The sequence below is a fragment of the Hemitrygon akajei genome, chromosome 13, assembly GCF_048418815.1.
Source record: "Hemitrygon akajei chromosome 13, sHemAka1.3, whole genome shotgun sequence".
NCBI lineage: Eukaryota > Metazoa > Chordata > Chondrichthyes > Myliobatiformes > Dasyatidae > Hemitrygon > Hemitrygon akajei.
Genome location: NC_133136.1, coordinates 42,069,624 through 42,086,853, shown reverse-complemented (window position 1 = coordinate 42,086,853; position 17,230 = coordinate 42,069,624). Strand labels below are relative to the sequence as shown.

Here is a 17,230-nt window from a genome sequence, read left to right as displayed (position 1 = left end):
TCCACCCCCGCGCTTAACAGTTGGAGAGGTGTTCTTTTCATGAAGTTCTGCACCCTTTTTTCTCCAAACATACCTTTGCTCATTGCGGCTAAAAAGTTCTATTTTAACTTCATCAGTCCACAGGACTTGTTTCCAAAATGCATCAGGTTTGTTTAGATGTCCCTTTGCAAACTTCTGACGCTGAATTTTGTGGTGAGAACGCAGGGAAGATTTTCTTCTGATGACTCTTCCATGAAGGTCATACTTGTGCAGGTGTTGCTGCACAGTAGAACAGTGCACCACCACTCCAGAGTCTGATAAATCTTCCTGAAGGTCTTTTGCAGTCAAACGGGGGTTTTGATTTGCCTTTCTAGCAATCCTATGAGCAGTTCTCTCAGAAAGTTTTCTTGGTCTTCCAGACCTCAACTTGAGCTCCACCATTCCTGTTAACTGCCATTTCTTAATTACATTGCAAACTGAGGAAATGGCTACATGAAAATGCTTTGCTATCTTCTTATAGCCTTCTCCTGCTTTGTGGGCATCATTTATTTTAATTTTCAGAGTGCTAGGCAGTTGCTTAGAGGAGCCCATGGCTGCTGATTGTTGGGATGAGGTTTCAGGAACCAGGGTATTTATAAAGCTTTGAAATTTGCATGACCTGGCCTTTCCCAATGATGACTGTGAACAAGCCATAGCCCTAACAAGCTAATTAAGGTCTGAGTAAAAGTTATCTGCAAGCTCAAATCTCTTGGGGTGCCCAAACTTTTGCATGGTGCTCCTTTTCTTTTTTTCACTCTAAAATTGTACAGAATAAAAATATATACTAATATTGCTTAAAATTTTGGAAAGAATGTTTCATTTTTAACTTTTGTTTTTGTTTTAACTTTCATTTTTAACTTTTGGAGATCAGTTCATCTTCTACTCACTTAACTATTCACAGTAACAGAAATTTTGACCAGGAGTGCCCAAACTTTTGCATGCCACTGTACATCCTGAAAAGCGTTTTCTTCGCAGAACATCCACAGAAACAGAGAAGTGCCCCAAAGAATGAACAACATTTAAACATGAGAACCTCAAAGTCCCCCCACCCAGCTTCCCCCTCCCGCGTGTAAGCGGCAACGAGCAACAAACCCCCCCCTCCCCCCCCCCCCACCGGCAAAACAATTGTAATGAAGAGCTGAGGGTGCAATTAGATCAGTCATGACCTTACTGAATAGGAGCCAAGTAAGTGGTCTATGCTGCTCCTAACTCTTTGCACAAAGCATCTTAATGACATGCAGTAGCTTTACTTACTTCATTTCCCAATCATTTGACGGCACAGCAGCAGGGTAAGTAGGTATTTACAAGGTACAGGAAAGGTAGCTATATGAAGACAACCAAGGAAGAAGGGAACTAAAAGCATTTAGGACGATTAAATCTATTTGCAGAGCTGTTAGGATTAGAATTGCTATTTGGCCCAACCTATTTCTGAAGTCCAGAAATATCCTTGTCCACTAATTTCAATACCCAGTTGCTTTATAAATGATTTTTGAGGTTTCACCTCTGCCAACATGATTGATGTTGCTTTCTATCCCCAGAGCATTCTCCAATAATTATCCAGGAATATGCCATTGAAATTACTACATAGAAACATCAAAATTTTTTGAACAGGGACTAAAGTAGATTCCAAATTTGAACATATTTGAATATTTGCATTAAACCTAGAAATTCAACTTAACAGACATGGTTTCCACATTCAATAAAACAGACTTGAAGCAGAAAGACAATGGTGAAAAGCAGTCCGTGATGAAAAGTTTCTTGCAGTCCTCTATTTGGGACTGACTGTAGTGATATTGATCACCATACAATTCATATTGACAATGCTGCCTCGGCATTGAAGTTCTGTGCATGCTAAACCAAAAGGCCAGGTTTAACTTAGGTTGCTGTTAGGCTCTGCCAATGAGAACCTCCGCAGAATCTTCTCTACTGATGAACTGTGTTAGCTGTCTTTCTTTTGCAGGGAAGTGCCCAGTCGGTTCAATTGCTTTTCGTGGACATACACCTCTGATGCCATAACACCCAATCATCCACGACAGGTGTGTAGTAACCACTGACCCACTGCTCCCTGCATATGTCCATTTCACTTAAGAGCCACAACCTGAAGTGTCGCTGGATGCTTACGATTTACCACAGTAACAACAGTGACCTGAATTAGCTGTACACAAGAGCATTGCTTCCTTATGGCCCTGCAATAAACTGGTGCTGTCTTCTACACCTCAGCTAACGTTTATTTACACATTTCGATTTCTAACCAGTAGAATTTTTCCAGATTGTCTTAATAAACAGATCTCCTGCAATCAAACACAATGTCGGAAACATGACCTAGTTTAATAACTGCAGAGAGACTAGTCCATGCTTATATTTAGGATTAAATTGCCCCCCCCACCCCCCCAACCCCAATCTCCCAGCACAATATAAGCAGCTGCAATGTCAGAATATTTAGCCTCATTTTCTCATAGATTCTGTTCTATTGCATTTTATAATTGTTAAAAGAATTGTTATAGGACAAATAATTGATTTTGCTGAATATACTACAACTACTTAAGAGCGAATCCTGAGGTAAATAAATGTAGAATAAAGAGGATGGTGAAGGAGAAATTGAGCATATAGTTTAGAAGGCAGAGCAGAGGCAATAATTCTTAATACAATGATTGCAACAGGGATTAACAAGAAGTATAGCAAGAAATAGGTGGTCATAAAGATAGAGAGAAATGAAGCAAAAGAAAAATGTGAGTTGAAAGGGATAAGAAGATAGTCACTTCAGGCTTCAGTCAGACTTAAATCTCCACCTATACTCCTCAATCTCACAATAGAAGTTGCAATTGTAACATAATCAAAGCCATTTATATTTGTCTTTTAGCATCTTTTCAACAAACTTGAAAGGCAACTTAACAGAAACTGTTGGAAAATGAAGTTAAAAATTCCAGTAGAGCAGCTGCTTAAAACGTGCAGCGAGATTAGGGCCAATTCATTCCTTTCACTATGAACTGTATTAGACAGAATTAGCCTGCAACCATAGTGGTTACTTTCCTTATCACAATATGCCATCTCCCATGCCTCAGAAAAGGAGGAAAGGACAGGAGAAGCAGACAAGAGTTAAAGAAACAGACCAAAACCCATCAAGGTTCAGAACTGAGAAAGGGAGAAAATATTATTTCAAAGACAATGGAACTGAGAGCAAGAAACCAAGAGGTCACATATGCACAGTGCTACAGCGATTTGTTAGTATTTATTAAATGGAGAAAACTGACATCAACAATTATTTGATCAAGCTAAAACACCATTCCTGATAAGTAGCTGTTAAAATATTGCATCATGAAAATTTTCTTAACTCACCAGTCCTGTACGGCATTGAAAGACTCTTCATTTGTGATGTCGTACATTAGGATAAAGCCCATCGCACCACGATAGTAGGCTGTGGTGATGGTCCTGTAGCGTTCCTGTCCTGCTGTGTCCTACAAAACAAAAACAAAATTTAATCAACATGGATGCTTTAATGCTTACTTTAAATCATTGTTTGTTGCTGTAATTCCAACATAACCACAATGTGCAGAAGCACAGGAATCTTTTTGTTAGATGTATTCAGGATAGATTGAAATGTATTGCTATACTGGCACAGCATGTGAAGTGGATAGTTTTCTTCATAAAAACTCAGTAACAGATATTGGAGCTAAGCCAAATCTAGTTACACATGGGCATTGCTGGTCTTTATGGAAAAGATTGTAACTTTCTAGTAAGAAAAGGTAAATGTTGCTCCAGTGAATCTGTGTTATCATTGCTTTTGAATGTAATGTGGTAGCCCAGTTACAACAACCAGATATGTGTACAGGAATCCCCAAACCGCAGGCCACCTGTACTGGAATACAGCCCAGACTGGCAGCCACTATCAGTCATGCTGCTACAGGAAATGTACCTGACAGTTTTGAACAAGTTCATGCTGAATGTCAGCCAAAACAAAAATGCTTCTTTTAGCTTCACAATCTTGAAAGCAGATTACAAAGATACCAGGTGCAGGAAATGTAAGTGTCTCAGTTTGACCTGAGAATACCAGTTGCAGATTCTAGGTACCCGAAAGGATAAAAGATGAAAAATTTACATTTTCAGTCCTTAAGTCCAGTTACTCCCTATAAAAACTGATTCCTTCTTCCTACAGATTTAACGTTAACCTATACGCAAAATGTGTTGACGACATACCCAAGTTAAGCTAATATGCTTTATGAATGATAATTTCTTTTAAGATTAAAAATTAATATTCGCAGTGTCAATAATATTTTCTTATTTTCACATGGAAATTGCTATTATATATTTGATACTAATCTTATATAGGAAAATCTCTATAATAATTCATTGCTTTTATTCCACAATCTTTGGAATATCCATTTTTTTCCCAGCTGCTTTAAGTTTCTATTTTTCTTCTGCAACAGTTTCTCTTCCATAACTTTTACTTCAAACAGTTGAAAAGGTAGAACTTTGGTATGAGTTTTCCATCTTGATCTTCCAGTGAAATTTTCCCACGCGTATTGTAGAAATGAATAATAATCCATTTAAGCCGTGGTCACCTGACAGCCAGGGCTAGGGCCATTCACAAGGCAGCATTTGGCATTAGAGGGTGTAGACAACATGGAGGCGATGACATCTTGAAGGACTACACTCCCAAACTTGGCAGTGTGAGACAAGAAACAGAAAAGGAGGCAACAGCGAAGTGTGAAAAATGTAGTTGTCATATTTGTGGTAAGGGAGGTAGGATTGAATGGCAAAGCACACCCAATGGGCCGAAGAGCCTAATTCTGCTGCTGTTTCATATAGTCTGATGGAGAGTCTTAATTGTCAACATGCATTCCATAAATGGTGCCTATAAAAAGTACTCACCTCCCTTGTAAGTTTTTATGTTTTATTGTTTTACAACATTGAATCACAGTGGATTAATTTGGCTTTTTTGACACTGATCAACAGAGAAAGACTTTTGTGTCAAAGTGAAAACAGATCCCTAGAAAATGATCTAAATTAATTACAAATACCAAATACAAAATAATTGATTGCTCAAGTATTCACCTCCCCCCTTTGATATGACACACTAAATCATCACTGATGCAGCCAATTGATTTTCCAAGTCACATAATTAGTTAAATGGAGATCTGTTTTTGGAGACCTGTGTGCAGTCAAGGTGTTTCAATTGATTGTGGTAAAAAAAAACACAGCTGTCTGGAAGGTCCGACTGCTGGTGAGTCAGTATCCTGGCAAAGACTACAGCATGGAGACAAAAGAACAACTCCACAAAAAGATTATTGAAAAGCAAAAGTCAGGAGATAGATACAAGAAAATTTCCAAGTCACTGAATATTCCTTGGAGTACAGTTGTTAATAGTCAAGAAATGGAAAGACAATCGCTCCGCTGTAAATCTGCCCTGAGACAGCAGTCCTCAAAATGGAGTGACCATGCAAGAAGGGGACTAGTGAGGGAGGCCACCAAGAGACCTATGACAAAGCTGGAGGAGTTATAAGCTTCAGTGACTGTGATAGGAGAGACTGTGCATACAACAACTGTTGCCTGGGTGCTTCACCAGTTGCAGCTTTATGGGAAAATGGCAAAGGGAAAGCCACTGTTGAAAAAAACTCATATGAAATCTTGGCTACAGTTCTCCAGAAAGCATGTGGGAGACTCTAAAGTTAGCTGGAAGGAAGTTCTATGGTCTGACAAATCCAAAATTGAGCTTTTTGGCTATCAAGACTAAATTTATGTTTAACATAGCACTTCATCAAAAACACACCATCCCTACTGTGAATCATGTTGATGGCTGCATCATGCTGTGGAGATGCTTCACTGCGGCAGGCCCTGGAAGGCTTGTGAAGATAGAGGGTAAAATGAAGGCAGCAAAATATAGGGATATCCTGAAGGAAAACCTGATGCAGTCTGCAGGAGAACTGCGACTTGGGAGAAGATTTGTTTTCCAGCAAGGCAATGATCCCAAGCATTAAGCCAAAGTTACACAGGAATGGCTTAAAAACAACAAAGTTAATGTCCTGGAGTGGCCAAGTCAGAGTCCAGACCTCAATCCAATTGAGAATTTGTGACTGGACTTGAAAAAGGCTGTTCACTCACAATCTCCATGCAATCTGACAGAGCTTGAGCAGTTTTGTAAAGAAGAAAGGGAAAAAAATTGCAGTGTCCAGATGTGTAAAGCTGATAGACATATCCACATGGACTTAAGGCTGTAATTGCTGCCAAACGTGTTTCTACTAAACAATGACTTGAAGGGAGTGAGTAATTAAGTAAACAATTATTTTGTATTTTATATTTGTAATTCATTTAGATCACTTTGTAGAGATCTGTTTTCACTTTGACATGAAAGTCTTTCTCTGTTGATCAGTGTCAAAGAGCCTAATTAAATCCCCTGTGCTTCAATGCTGTAAAACAATAAAACATGAAAAAACTTCCAAAGGGGTGAATACTTTTAATGGGCACTATATTGCAGTTGCCCTCCTGCTGCAAGAGTTAAGGACATCACAGTAAGCATGCAAAGTAGTCTCGGGTTGTGACGGGGTGAGGCAAGGATACACTTTGATACTATTAGAAGGGGATTATGTAGATATTGAGTTCCTACAGACAGACACTCAACAGTTAGGGATGAAGTTAAAAAGTAGATGCTACTCTCTGAATTGTCTCCTGCACCAAGGAACAGCAAGAATATATCCAGATCATTGCATAGCTGTGGCGTGTTAAAGGAAGGATTCTTGGGACAAGTATTAAAGGAACAATTCTTGGGACAAGGGGATTATTTTAGAGGCACAACACATCTGCTGTACATCTACAGGACTGAGCACTAAACCTTCGCAGGACTTTAATGGTTTAGAGCTAAGGACAGAATCCATGGGTATATAATAATAGTAATAATAATAATAAGCACTTTGTTGATCCCCAGTGGACAATTATTTCATTACAGTTGCAACATTTAAAAACACACTTAGCAATAATATAATAAAATTAACTAATAGTGAAGTACAGAATAATAATATACACAATAATTTACCAATGTGCAGTAATAATGTACAAAATAATAAAGCTGAGATTGTTGTATTATGATGTGTGTTTTCCTGTAGCACAGAGATGAACTGTTGTATATGCTTATTGCATTTGGTAGGAAAGATTTTCTGTAACGATCCTTGTGACAGCGGAGCTGAATGAGTCGGTTCGAAAGGGGTGGGGGGTGTCCAGCTGCTTATTCAGTAGGTCATGGAGAGGAAGTACCAGATTGTCCATAATGGATAACTGTTTGTCTAGTGTTTAGTAAACTGTTTGTTTACTGTTAGTTTGTTTAGTTTGTTTACTAACTCAAGAGAATCTGGGTTGTAACCAAGGATGGATCCAGCCTTTTTGAAGAGTTAATTTAGTCTTTTTGCATCACCAGCACCGATGCTGCTCCCCCAACATAAAGCCGCAAAGAAGACTGCACTCGCTGCAACAGACTGGTAAAGGATCTCCAGCATCCTGCCTCACACATTGAAGGATTTCAGCTCCCTTTGAAAACAGAGTCAGCTCATCCCCTGCTTGTAGGTAGCCTTGATGTTGATTTCCAGTCAAGTCTGTTGTCGAGGTGTACACCCGAGTATTTACCTCTGCAACTTCTCTCAGAATGTATACAGGGCTCGTCACAGACCTCCTTCTCCTAAAATCAATCACCATCTCCCTGGTTTTGGCCACATTCAGAAGCTGGTGATTCCTCCCACACCACTCCACAAACTTGTCCACCAGTCCTCTGTACTCCGACCCCTGTCCATCTCTGATACATCCAATCATCGCAGATTATCAGAAGACTTCTGCAAGTGACAAGGCTCAGATTTGTACTGAAAGTCTGAGGCGTACAGTGAGAACAGAAATGGAGACAGGAGTATATACACGACAGTATAAAAGGATCAGCGACAGCATAGATGAGAGATTTGCTTCAGGAAGAAAATGTAATCATTGTGTTAAACGGTTGTGTTCTATACTGCAGATTAGTAGGCAGACTTTACAGCTACAAGTTTTATGATACATATTAATGACTTGAATGCAGGTGAGCAGGACAAAGTTTCAAAGCTTGCAGATGATAAAAATTATAGCTATGATAAACAATGAGGTAATCTGTAACGGATTGACAGGAAGCAGATAGGCTGGCTGAATATCTAAACAAGAGAGAAATAACACTGACACTATCAAGTGTGAAGTTATAATTTTGGCAGAAAGAACAAGGATTGACAACACAGACTAAATGTTACACTGTAAAACGTGTATTTATAGTTAAAAGGGTGTACATAGGATTAGAGGGGCCTGGTGTATTTGCACATAAATCTTTAAAAGTGGCAGGATGTCTTTAGCGAATGTGGGGGTCTTGAGCTCCATAAATAGGTGAAGACGACCAAAAGCAGAGAGGCTGTGTTGAACTCGAGTGTTAGCTCACAATGAAATTCGTACTCAATTATGGATTCTGATAACGTGTGAAAATCCTAGAGAGGATGTCAGGTAGACAGGCACATTACAGAACTGTGTTGTCCCCGTTACAAGATTATTTGAGGATCTGGTTAAGAGTGAAGGGAAAAAAAGATATGGGGGGAATGTGAGGAGAAATTTTCTTCTGCAGAGAGTGATTTAGAAAGGAATTTAAGACCTGCATGTGTAATGGAAAGGGAGCCAATAATGGTTTTTGAAAGGGAATTAGAAATGCTGTTGATAGCAAATCATTTGGAAAGTTTTGGTGAAAGAGTTCAGCATGGAGAAGCATAGTCCTTCCATTCCAGTATTGATATTTCTTCATTATTGTACCAGTAGAACTTGAACAGCAAGAGCAATCTAATTTTATCATCAATCCAAAATTATTATTTGATTAGAATCAGTTATTTTCTAGTTTTATGATTTTCTATACAGAGTTGTTAAAGTTCTGCTGTATTTCTGATATGCTATTGCAGAAGAAGTTATATTTTCCAAAATGAGCTTGGAGAATGAGATCAGTCTCCACAGTTCAAATGTGCAGTACCTCCTAATCAGAAAAAATGACCTAATTCAGTCGCATATGTAGTGTAATCCTTGGTGGTTGGGATTCCAGTTCAGTAAACTAGGGATTTTCTCTTAGGATTGAAGGAGGATGAGAGGTGACTTGATAAAGGTGTATAAGATGATAAGAAGCCAGAGGCTAATTCAAAGGGATAAAATTTTAAGGTAACTGGAAGTACATGTGGGATGTCAGATGTAAGATTAGTGGGTGCATGGAACGCGAGGGGTAGTGGCAGAGGTAGATGGATTACGGGGATATGGATAGAGGGCAATGGAGGAAGAAAGGGTTGGTTTGATGTTAGAGTAGGTTAAAAGGTCAACACAACATAGTGCGCCAAAGGGCCTATGCTGTAACGTTCTATGTTCTAATCTAAAACTGGTCTCATTCAAACATACTGATTTGATTAAAATGCATGGCATCTTTCAATTGCACTTTGTAAGATAGCAGAAACAATGGCTCCATGCCAAATAAAGGAAAATGGCTATGATCACTTACTTGAAAGAAACAAATGACTCTTTGTATTTTCCGTGCACTCACCATGCTCACCACTCTCAATTTTCCAAAAAGAAAGACTTACCACTATAATCATTGCTGCACCCTGCGGCTTGGCTGACCTATAAGTTGCTCATTGCAAAACTGAAAAGCCAGCCAAAAAGATATTGTTGAGATTATAAAGCTACAATTTTCTTCACTGATAGCATAAGAAAGCATGTAATGATAACGGGCTAACCAACCTCTTTACATGAATCATGTACAGTTCACTCTACTCCATTTGCAGAAAACCTCTGCAATTTCTCACTGATCTGATCCCTGTGGAATCCTCAAAATTTTAAACTTTAGTTGTCATTAATCCTTGCCATGTTACCTACTTACAAATCCAGTCAATTGATGAATCGAAATGTTTCACAAAGTACTTAATATCTATCTGCACTTACTCACATAGCCCTAAATTAAGCTCCCAAATGGATATTTATTAAACTATAGTAGGCTGCAGAAGAATCGAACGGAGGAAAGTGATAACTTGGTGCAGGAATCCTTCACATCTGATTCTATGACAAATCAATATCACTATGAATTTAAATATGGTGAAGCTGATGGTGTCTGGGGTTAATGAAGCACTTCTGCAACATATAATAAAACATAACTGAAGTATAACGAACAGAAAATTAGATTTTGTTCTCACGCATAATTATTCAACAAAATCTCAGAGAATTTAATCACCCAAACATCACCCCAACAGAAACATAAACTTTCACTTCTGTAATATCTTTAGTTTACCAGGCACCTTGCAAAATGTGGTACAATTAATAAAATATTACTGCAAGGTTGAGGATTGAGCCCGAGGAATGACATTATTTGACATTCCGATGACAATGACCTACGAAGTTTTAGTAACAATGACTGTCACCAATTATCTAAATCTGTCTGTGGGAGCCAAGTATCTATTTCTTGTCTGCATTGTAATTGAGTTGTGCATCCTCACTCTGGGTTAAGATAAATTATCATGTGGGTTTATGCAGCACTTAGCAGGCGGTGTGCAGCGCTGGATGTTGTTTAAAATAAAACAAATATAGGCATCTGTTCACCTTTTTGGCAGCACAGAGAGGGGATGAGTAGAGATCACATATTTTTCATTGACTGCTCATCTTTGAATTTGATCCAATTACTTTTATGTGCATTAGAGAAGAGTCGAATGATTTTATTGTTGGTTTGAAATAAAGGATTAAAACCTGCTTTACCAATTTGGAACTGAGTTAGTTAGAAGTGCATCAAACTCCCTCACTTAGCCTCTCACCGACTTTTAGTTTGTTTTCAAGTAGTTGCTGCACTGCTCAATGAACATAGGCTTTCTGCAGAACTATCAGAACAGCCCACACCGCTCCACAGTGTACTGCTCTTTCAAAGAGGCATGCATCATCCTCTTTTAATGTTCTAAGTTCTGAAGATCAGAAGGAAGAACCTGCCTAGTATAAATCAGATTGATGTACTCACTTCCAACACATTTACAGAAAGGGATTTAAATTCAAAGTTCAAAGCAAATTTATTATCAAAGTACTTATATATCACCATAAGCAACCCTAAGATTTATTTTGTTGTGGACATACTCAATAAATCCCTGACAGAATAATAGCCATATGAAAGGCGGGCATTCAACCGTGCAAAAGACAACAAACTGTGCAAGTACAAAAAGCAAAATAATAATAATAAATAAATAAGCAATAAATATTGAGAACTTGAGATGATGAGGGTGATGGCAATGGCGTTGTCTGTTGAATGGTTGGGACGGTACACAAACTGCAGAGGGTCCAGTGAGGGGGGCAGCAGGATTTTGATGTGCCTCACGATGAGCCTCTCGAAACACTTCATGATGATGGATGTAAGTGCAACGGGATGGTAGTCATTGAGGCAGGACACTGAAGACTTCTTCGGCACGGGGACCATGGTGGCGGCCTTGAAGCACATTGGAACGGTGGCGCTGCTCAGGGAGATGTTGAAGATGTCAGTGAGAACATCTGCTAGCTGGTCTGCACATCCTCTGAGCACTCTACCAGGGATGTTGTCTGGTCCAGCAGCCTTTCGTGGGTTGACCCTGCACAGGGTTCTTCTCACGTCGGCCACGGAGAGACACAGCACCTGGTCATTTGTAGGAGGGGTGGACTTCCTCGCCGCCACATCATTTTCCGCCTCAAACTGGGCATAGAAGTTATTCAGCGCATTTGGGAGGGAGGCATCACCTGCACAGTCAGGTGATATTGTCTTGTAACCGGTGGTGTCCCGGATGCCCTTCCACATGCGCCGCGTGTCGCCGCTGTCCTGGAAGTAACTGTGGATTAGCTGGGCATGTGCACGCTTTGCCCCTCTCATGGCTCGGGACAGTTTGGCCCTTGCTGTTGTTAGAGCTGCCTTGTCGCCTGCTCTGAAGGCGGAGTCGCGGGACCTCAGCAGCGCACGCACCTCTGCGGTCATCCAAGGCTGCTGGTTGGCACGTATAGTGATGGTCTTGGACAGAGTAACATCATCAATGCACTTGCTGATGCACTTTGTAATATAGTGGTGAAAGATTTTGTCTAACTGATAACACCACCTTTAGAATACTTTTTTTTATTCATTCAGAGAGTAGTTATTACTGCAAGGCTGGTATTGACTACCCTCTTCACTGCCATTAAGAAGGCGGAGGCAAGCTGTTTTCTGCAGCTTCTGTGCTGATATGGGTACTCCCACCATGCTGTTGGAGAGATGTCATCAAAAGCCTTGGCAAGTATCCATAGATGTGTGGTGGAAAGTGTGCTGACTGGCTGCATTACGACCTGGTAATGGAACACAAATGCCTTTGAATAGAAAATCTTATAAAAGGTCGTGGATTCAGGTCAGTACATCACGGGTAAAACCCTCCCAACTATTCAGCACATCTACATGAACCGTTGCTGTATGAAAACAGCATCCATCATCAAGATCCTCAGCACCCAGGCCATGCTCTCTTCCTACTGCTGCCATCAGGTAGAAGGTACAAGAGCCCGAGGACTCGCAGCACCAGCTTCATGAAGAGTTACTACCCTTCAACCATCAGGCTGTTAAACAAAAGTGGATAACTACACTCATTTAAGGACTCTTCTATCTTGTTATTTCATGCTCATTATTTATTGGTATTTATTTATATCTGCATTTGCACAGTTTGTTGTCTATTGGTCTTGTTTACAGTTACCGTTCTATACATTTGCTAAGTATGCCAGCAGAAAAAGAATCTCAGGGTTGTATGTGGTGACATATATGTACTCTGATAATAAATTTTACTTTCATTTTGGCTTTGATGTTCAAAGGATTTGACCCAGGTACAATGCTTCAACTTTTGCCACTCACATGTTGGCTTTGCCAATGCTAAGAAAGAGGAGGTTCTTGAATCTGCCCACCACCATTCAAGCCTGATTATAACAGGACTGTAGAGGAAGTGTTGGTGCATGGCCTAGTGGGCAAGGCATCAGACTAGTAACCTGAAGATTACTGGTTCGAGCCTCAGCTGAGGCAGCATGTTTGTGTCCTTGAGCAAGGCACTTAACAACACATTGCTCTGTGACATCACCGGTGCCAAGCTGCATGGGTCCTAGTGCCCTTCCCTTGGACAACATCGGTGGCATGGAGAGGGGAAGGCCTGCAGCTTGGGTAACTGCCGGTCTCCCATACAACCCTGCCCAGGCCTGCGCCCTGGAAACTCCAGGCGCAGATCCATGGTCTCTCGAGACCGATGGATGCCACCAGAGGTGTGATCCTTTCCACTGGGTTAAACTTAGCTTTGTATACTCAATGTTGCTTTTACTATTCAACATGCACACAATCCTGAGATTCCCATTCACCAGTTTGGCTGTGCAGTTTCAGAGAAGCTTAATGCTGCTGCACAAGTACTTTGAGAGTTTCTTATAATAAAGATTCACACGGCTCCATTAATCAAAAGGGCATCATAACATAGACAGCAAAGGTTTTTGCAGAAATAGCTGATTGGTTCACTTTAAAAATCTAATGTGCAGGCTGGTTATGCTACAAAACAGAAGAGAGAGAAATGGAATAATAGATAATGTCTGGTCCTGAACCAGGAAACAGAAGACTTGTTAACTTGTAAGAAATCAGGAGAGTTGCTCTAAATGCTATTACACTTAAACAAATAGAGTGCAAATATCATGTACACACACCAATCTCATTGACAAATAAAGTAGGAGCTTCATTGATCCAATAATACAAGAAAAATTGATTAATTATGCAAAGTTTTTTATCACAATTGTTTCTTTTCTTGCTTGTCTAATTTATACTCTGTTTCAATTAAAGGTCGCTTGTGTAATAGGACTATTTCTCATGGAAGTTTATTTACTGACTCTTTTGATGATATTTTCAATGGAAAACCTTTTGAAAATATCCAGCTCATGAAAAGGGATGGCCTTATCTTGTATCTGATTTGTATGATCTCTTGATTTATTCCCTTCCATGTTTCAGAATGCATGACGAAGAAGAACCCTATGTTGCTAGTGCATAATTTCCAGCAGGCCCAATTCCCATTTAAATGAGTTGACCTTGCTTTATTTGCCCCTCTTTATGAGACATCATACAGTCAAGTTACAAGGCTGGCATTAAACAGTGCAGCACCTGGCCATAGTACAAGGTTTCTCTCCATGGGACAAAGTCACAATGATATGGCAATAAACTTCAGCTCAAGCTTCAACATTCATCTTTGAGCAGTGCACAAGGATCCAGATTCTGAGTCAGAATTTACACCGAGAGATAACAAAAGAAAACCTTAGTGATTACTTGACATATATCACAGAGCCATGTGCACAGTTGAAAAACATAGTAGAAGAGGTTCACTTTTGCAAAAATACAACAAAAACCTTAGCTGCAAGTTTAACTCATCGCTACAGATTTGGTCCCACTGTCTTAAGTGGAACTGATCACGTGCGATGTGAGCACAAATGGAAGTCAACACTGCCATGTGTATTCCAGCACATCAGACAAAACTAATATCCCCAGTCGCATCTCTCTGTCTTACAATGAAACCACGCGCTTGATTTTTCAGTTATGTATATCTAATGCAAAGTTTGGAATCCATGAACGTAGATATACTGTATAAGTGAACTGAAAGTCACAACAGTGGTCACCGCCAGTTTTCAGAACTGCGCTCATGGCAAACAATGGCCACACTAAAATGTACCCCCCCCCCCCCACCGTCAATGCACAGATTATCTGATCAGTAATATTCTGCTGTTCATGGGAACTTGATTAATCAGTCTCTGTCTTTTCCACATTACACCATTTCAGAAAGTACTGTATCAGTTGTAAAGCAAATTGAGATGTCCTGCAGTTGCACAAGTGCTATAAAAATTTTAATTTACCTAGCTTGTAAAATGTTATTACCAGTAACTGCAGTACCTCATGAAAAATTTAATCAAATGTGCTGTGTCTTTGAGATTCAAAATTGTGCTACAATATTATCAGTTCAGCAGAAATCTATCTATCAGAGGACAGCTACAATTCTTTGATTAACTGCCTTAGAATGCAACCTCAGGAAATAATCAACACAAGATCCATTTACTGCTGAGTTGATTTATAGAGTTATTTTACATAAAGCAACATTGGCCCAATTTGTACTTCACAGTTTTCTCAGGTGAATTGTAGCATTGTCTTTAGATGCAGTAAATAGATTGTCCACAAACTGTACGCCACTGTAGACCATTCACGACAAACCTTTATTAATGTGAATCACATTTATTGCATCCTGAATTAATAAATCCTCTACTTTTATTCCTTGTATAGACCAGCAAAGTCAAGTGGTATTCAAAATCATGTCAGTACAATGGCTGTGCAATTCACCATTTTGGGGTCTGAAGCATTAAAGGGGTTATATTCTCATCTAAACACCATCAAAAACCATCCCTCACAGATCAACCCGGTGGGAGGATTTCAAATCGTATGACCACCAAAACTTGATGTAATAATTTACTTGTTTTTTTTCTGAATGGTTCTTTGCAGAACTGCTTAACCAAATTGTAAGAATGTGTTTTATTCACCTGTACAAGATAATTTCTATCAGATTTCTACTACCAGGCAAGAACTGCAATTTGCATTTCTAAGCAGTCTTCTACTACAGCACTTGGGCTTGACCGCAGACCCACTGAAAATTGCATTTAGTGGGTTATGGATAGAAACGGAATAGCTCAATTATTACTCTGCTCTTTGCCCATATATTCAGTTCCTTTCATAAAGAAGCTGTTGGCAGCTGGAAACAAATCTATAGTAAAGTCACATAACATTCCAAATATTATGATGAAAAGAAAATCTTGAATGTAATAGACCAATTTATTTTTCTATATTCTTAAGCTATGCATCATTGCACTATTTGAAAATAGTTTTCTATTTAATTCTCAGAATCTTGAAAAGTTCACCAAATCTGTAAAAAAGGCAAAATAATTCGTGATGAAATTTAATTTTATATCCTCAGAAGATAATGACTTGCGAATACCTTCAAAAGTAACGCTGTTCTTGCCTCGAGAACAAAAGATCAGCAAATAATTTTACAGAAAAAAGATATGAAACAATCTAATTTGACAGGTAAGTCAAGTGTTGCACCCTTCACTTGAAACGAAATATCTATTTCCTGTAGAACAGTACTTGCAAATTATGACATTTATCAATTTAGTATTATAAGCTGCCATTAGCCTACATTGGAATGAGCGAACTGGCAGTAAGTACATCAAACCTTCAAATTAACAAAGCATTGTCAAAAACGTTTGTGATTCTGACACTCCTATTTCGAAATCATGTAAACAATGGAAACTGATGTTGCCGATAAGGTGGATGATTATTCCTCTGGTAATATACGTATGTGTTCCTCCACAGTTGACTGTACACCATAAAATGAATTCAACTCGTTTGTTTTAATGTGTGGCTCTCAGCACACTAAACTATCTGCACAAGAACATCTAGCTTGCCACTGTTGTGAGGTTGGGCGCATGCATATTTCATAGCTGAAGCTCCTCGTTATAAGTATCAGACTCTGATATAAAACAGGAAATATTGTTACATGGGTAGACTTCATTGTTTTCTCATACATGTTATATTTATGGGAATGTTCTCTGTTACAAACAATATATCAATGCATTTGGGGTTCAGCTATTTATGGGAAGTTAGGGGAGCAGCAGAGAAGCACGTGTTAGGGAAGGGAAAATCAAATGCAGAAGCTTCCATGCTCCAAGACAAGTGGAAGTAGGATTTGAGGAGGTCAGGTGTTTGAATATTCTATTGACCAGCATGTCTCCCAAGTTTGCCAGCAGCTTCTTGTTTCTTCAGCCTTGAGATTAAGGACATGCCTCCTCTCAGAGTGCAAGTAGCCAGCTGCTCTTACATAAAGGCTTTGATGCCTGGTGAGGCCCATCTGTTAGCTCTGCCATCAAGGCTGGCTTTGACATTCTCAAACATTCAAGAACAACTGTGAAGCACTACTAAAATGTTGTAAAATATTAAACTACTAAAAGCACATATTTTAAAACAATTAAATATATTTAAATTGTTGAAATTGTAGCAAGTAAAAACATCTACTTTCTCCCCCAACCCCCATTAATTGGGAGCAAATGGGACTTCAGTTATGAGACTGGAAGATTGTACTGTACAGTTAGACTCCATGTCCTCATGGACAATGATGATACCCCA

At 39.4% G+C, this 17,230-nt stretch overlaps 1 protein-coding gene across 2 annotated transcripts in view; it reads right to left on the bottom strand.

The window, feature by feature from the left end:
- The window catches only part of LOC140737812 (ras-related protein Rab-3C), a 182,429-nt gene that overhangs the window by 32,478 nt on the left and 132,721 nt on the right, over positions 1–17,230 (bottom strand). For both annotated transcript variants that reach the window (XM_073064476.1, XM_073064475.1), the window contains exon 3: positions 3,355–3,473. In XM_073064476.1, coding sequence (XP_072920577.1) covers positions 3,355–3,473 — 119 coding nt within the window. The remainder of the gene's footprint in view (positions 1–3,354; positions 3,474–17,230) is intronic.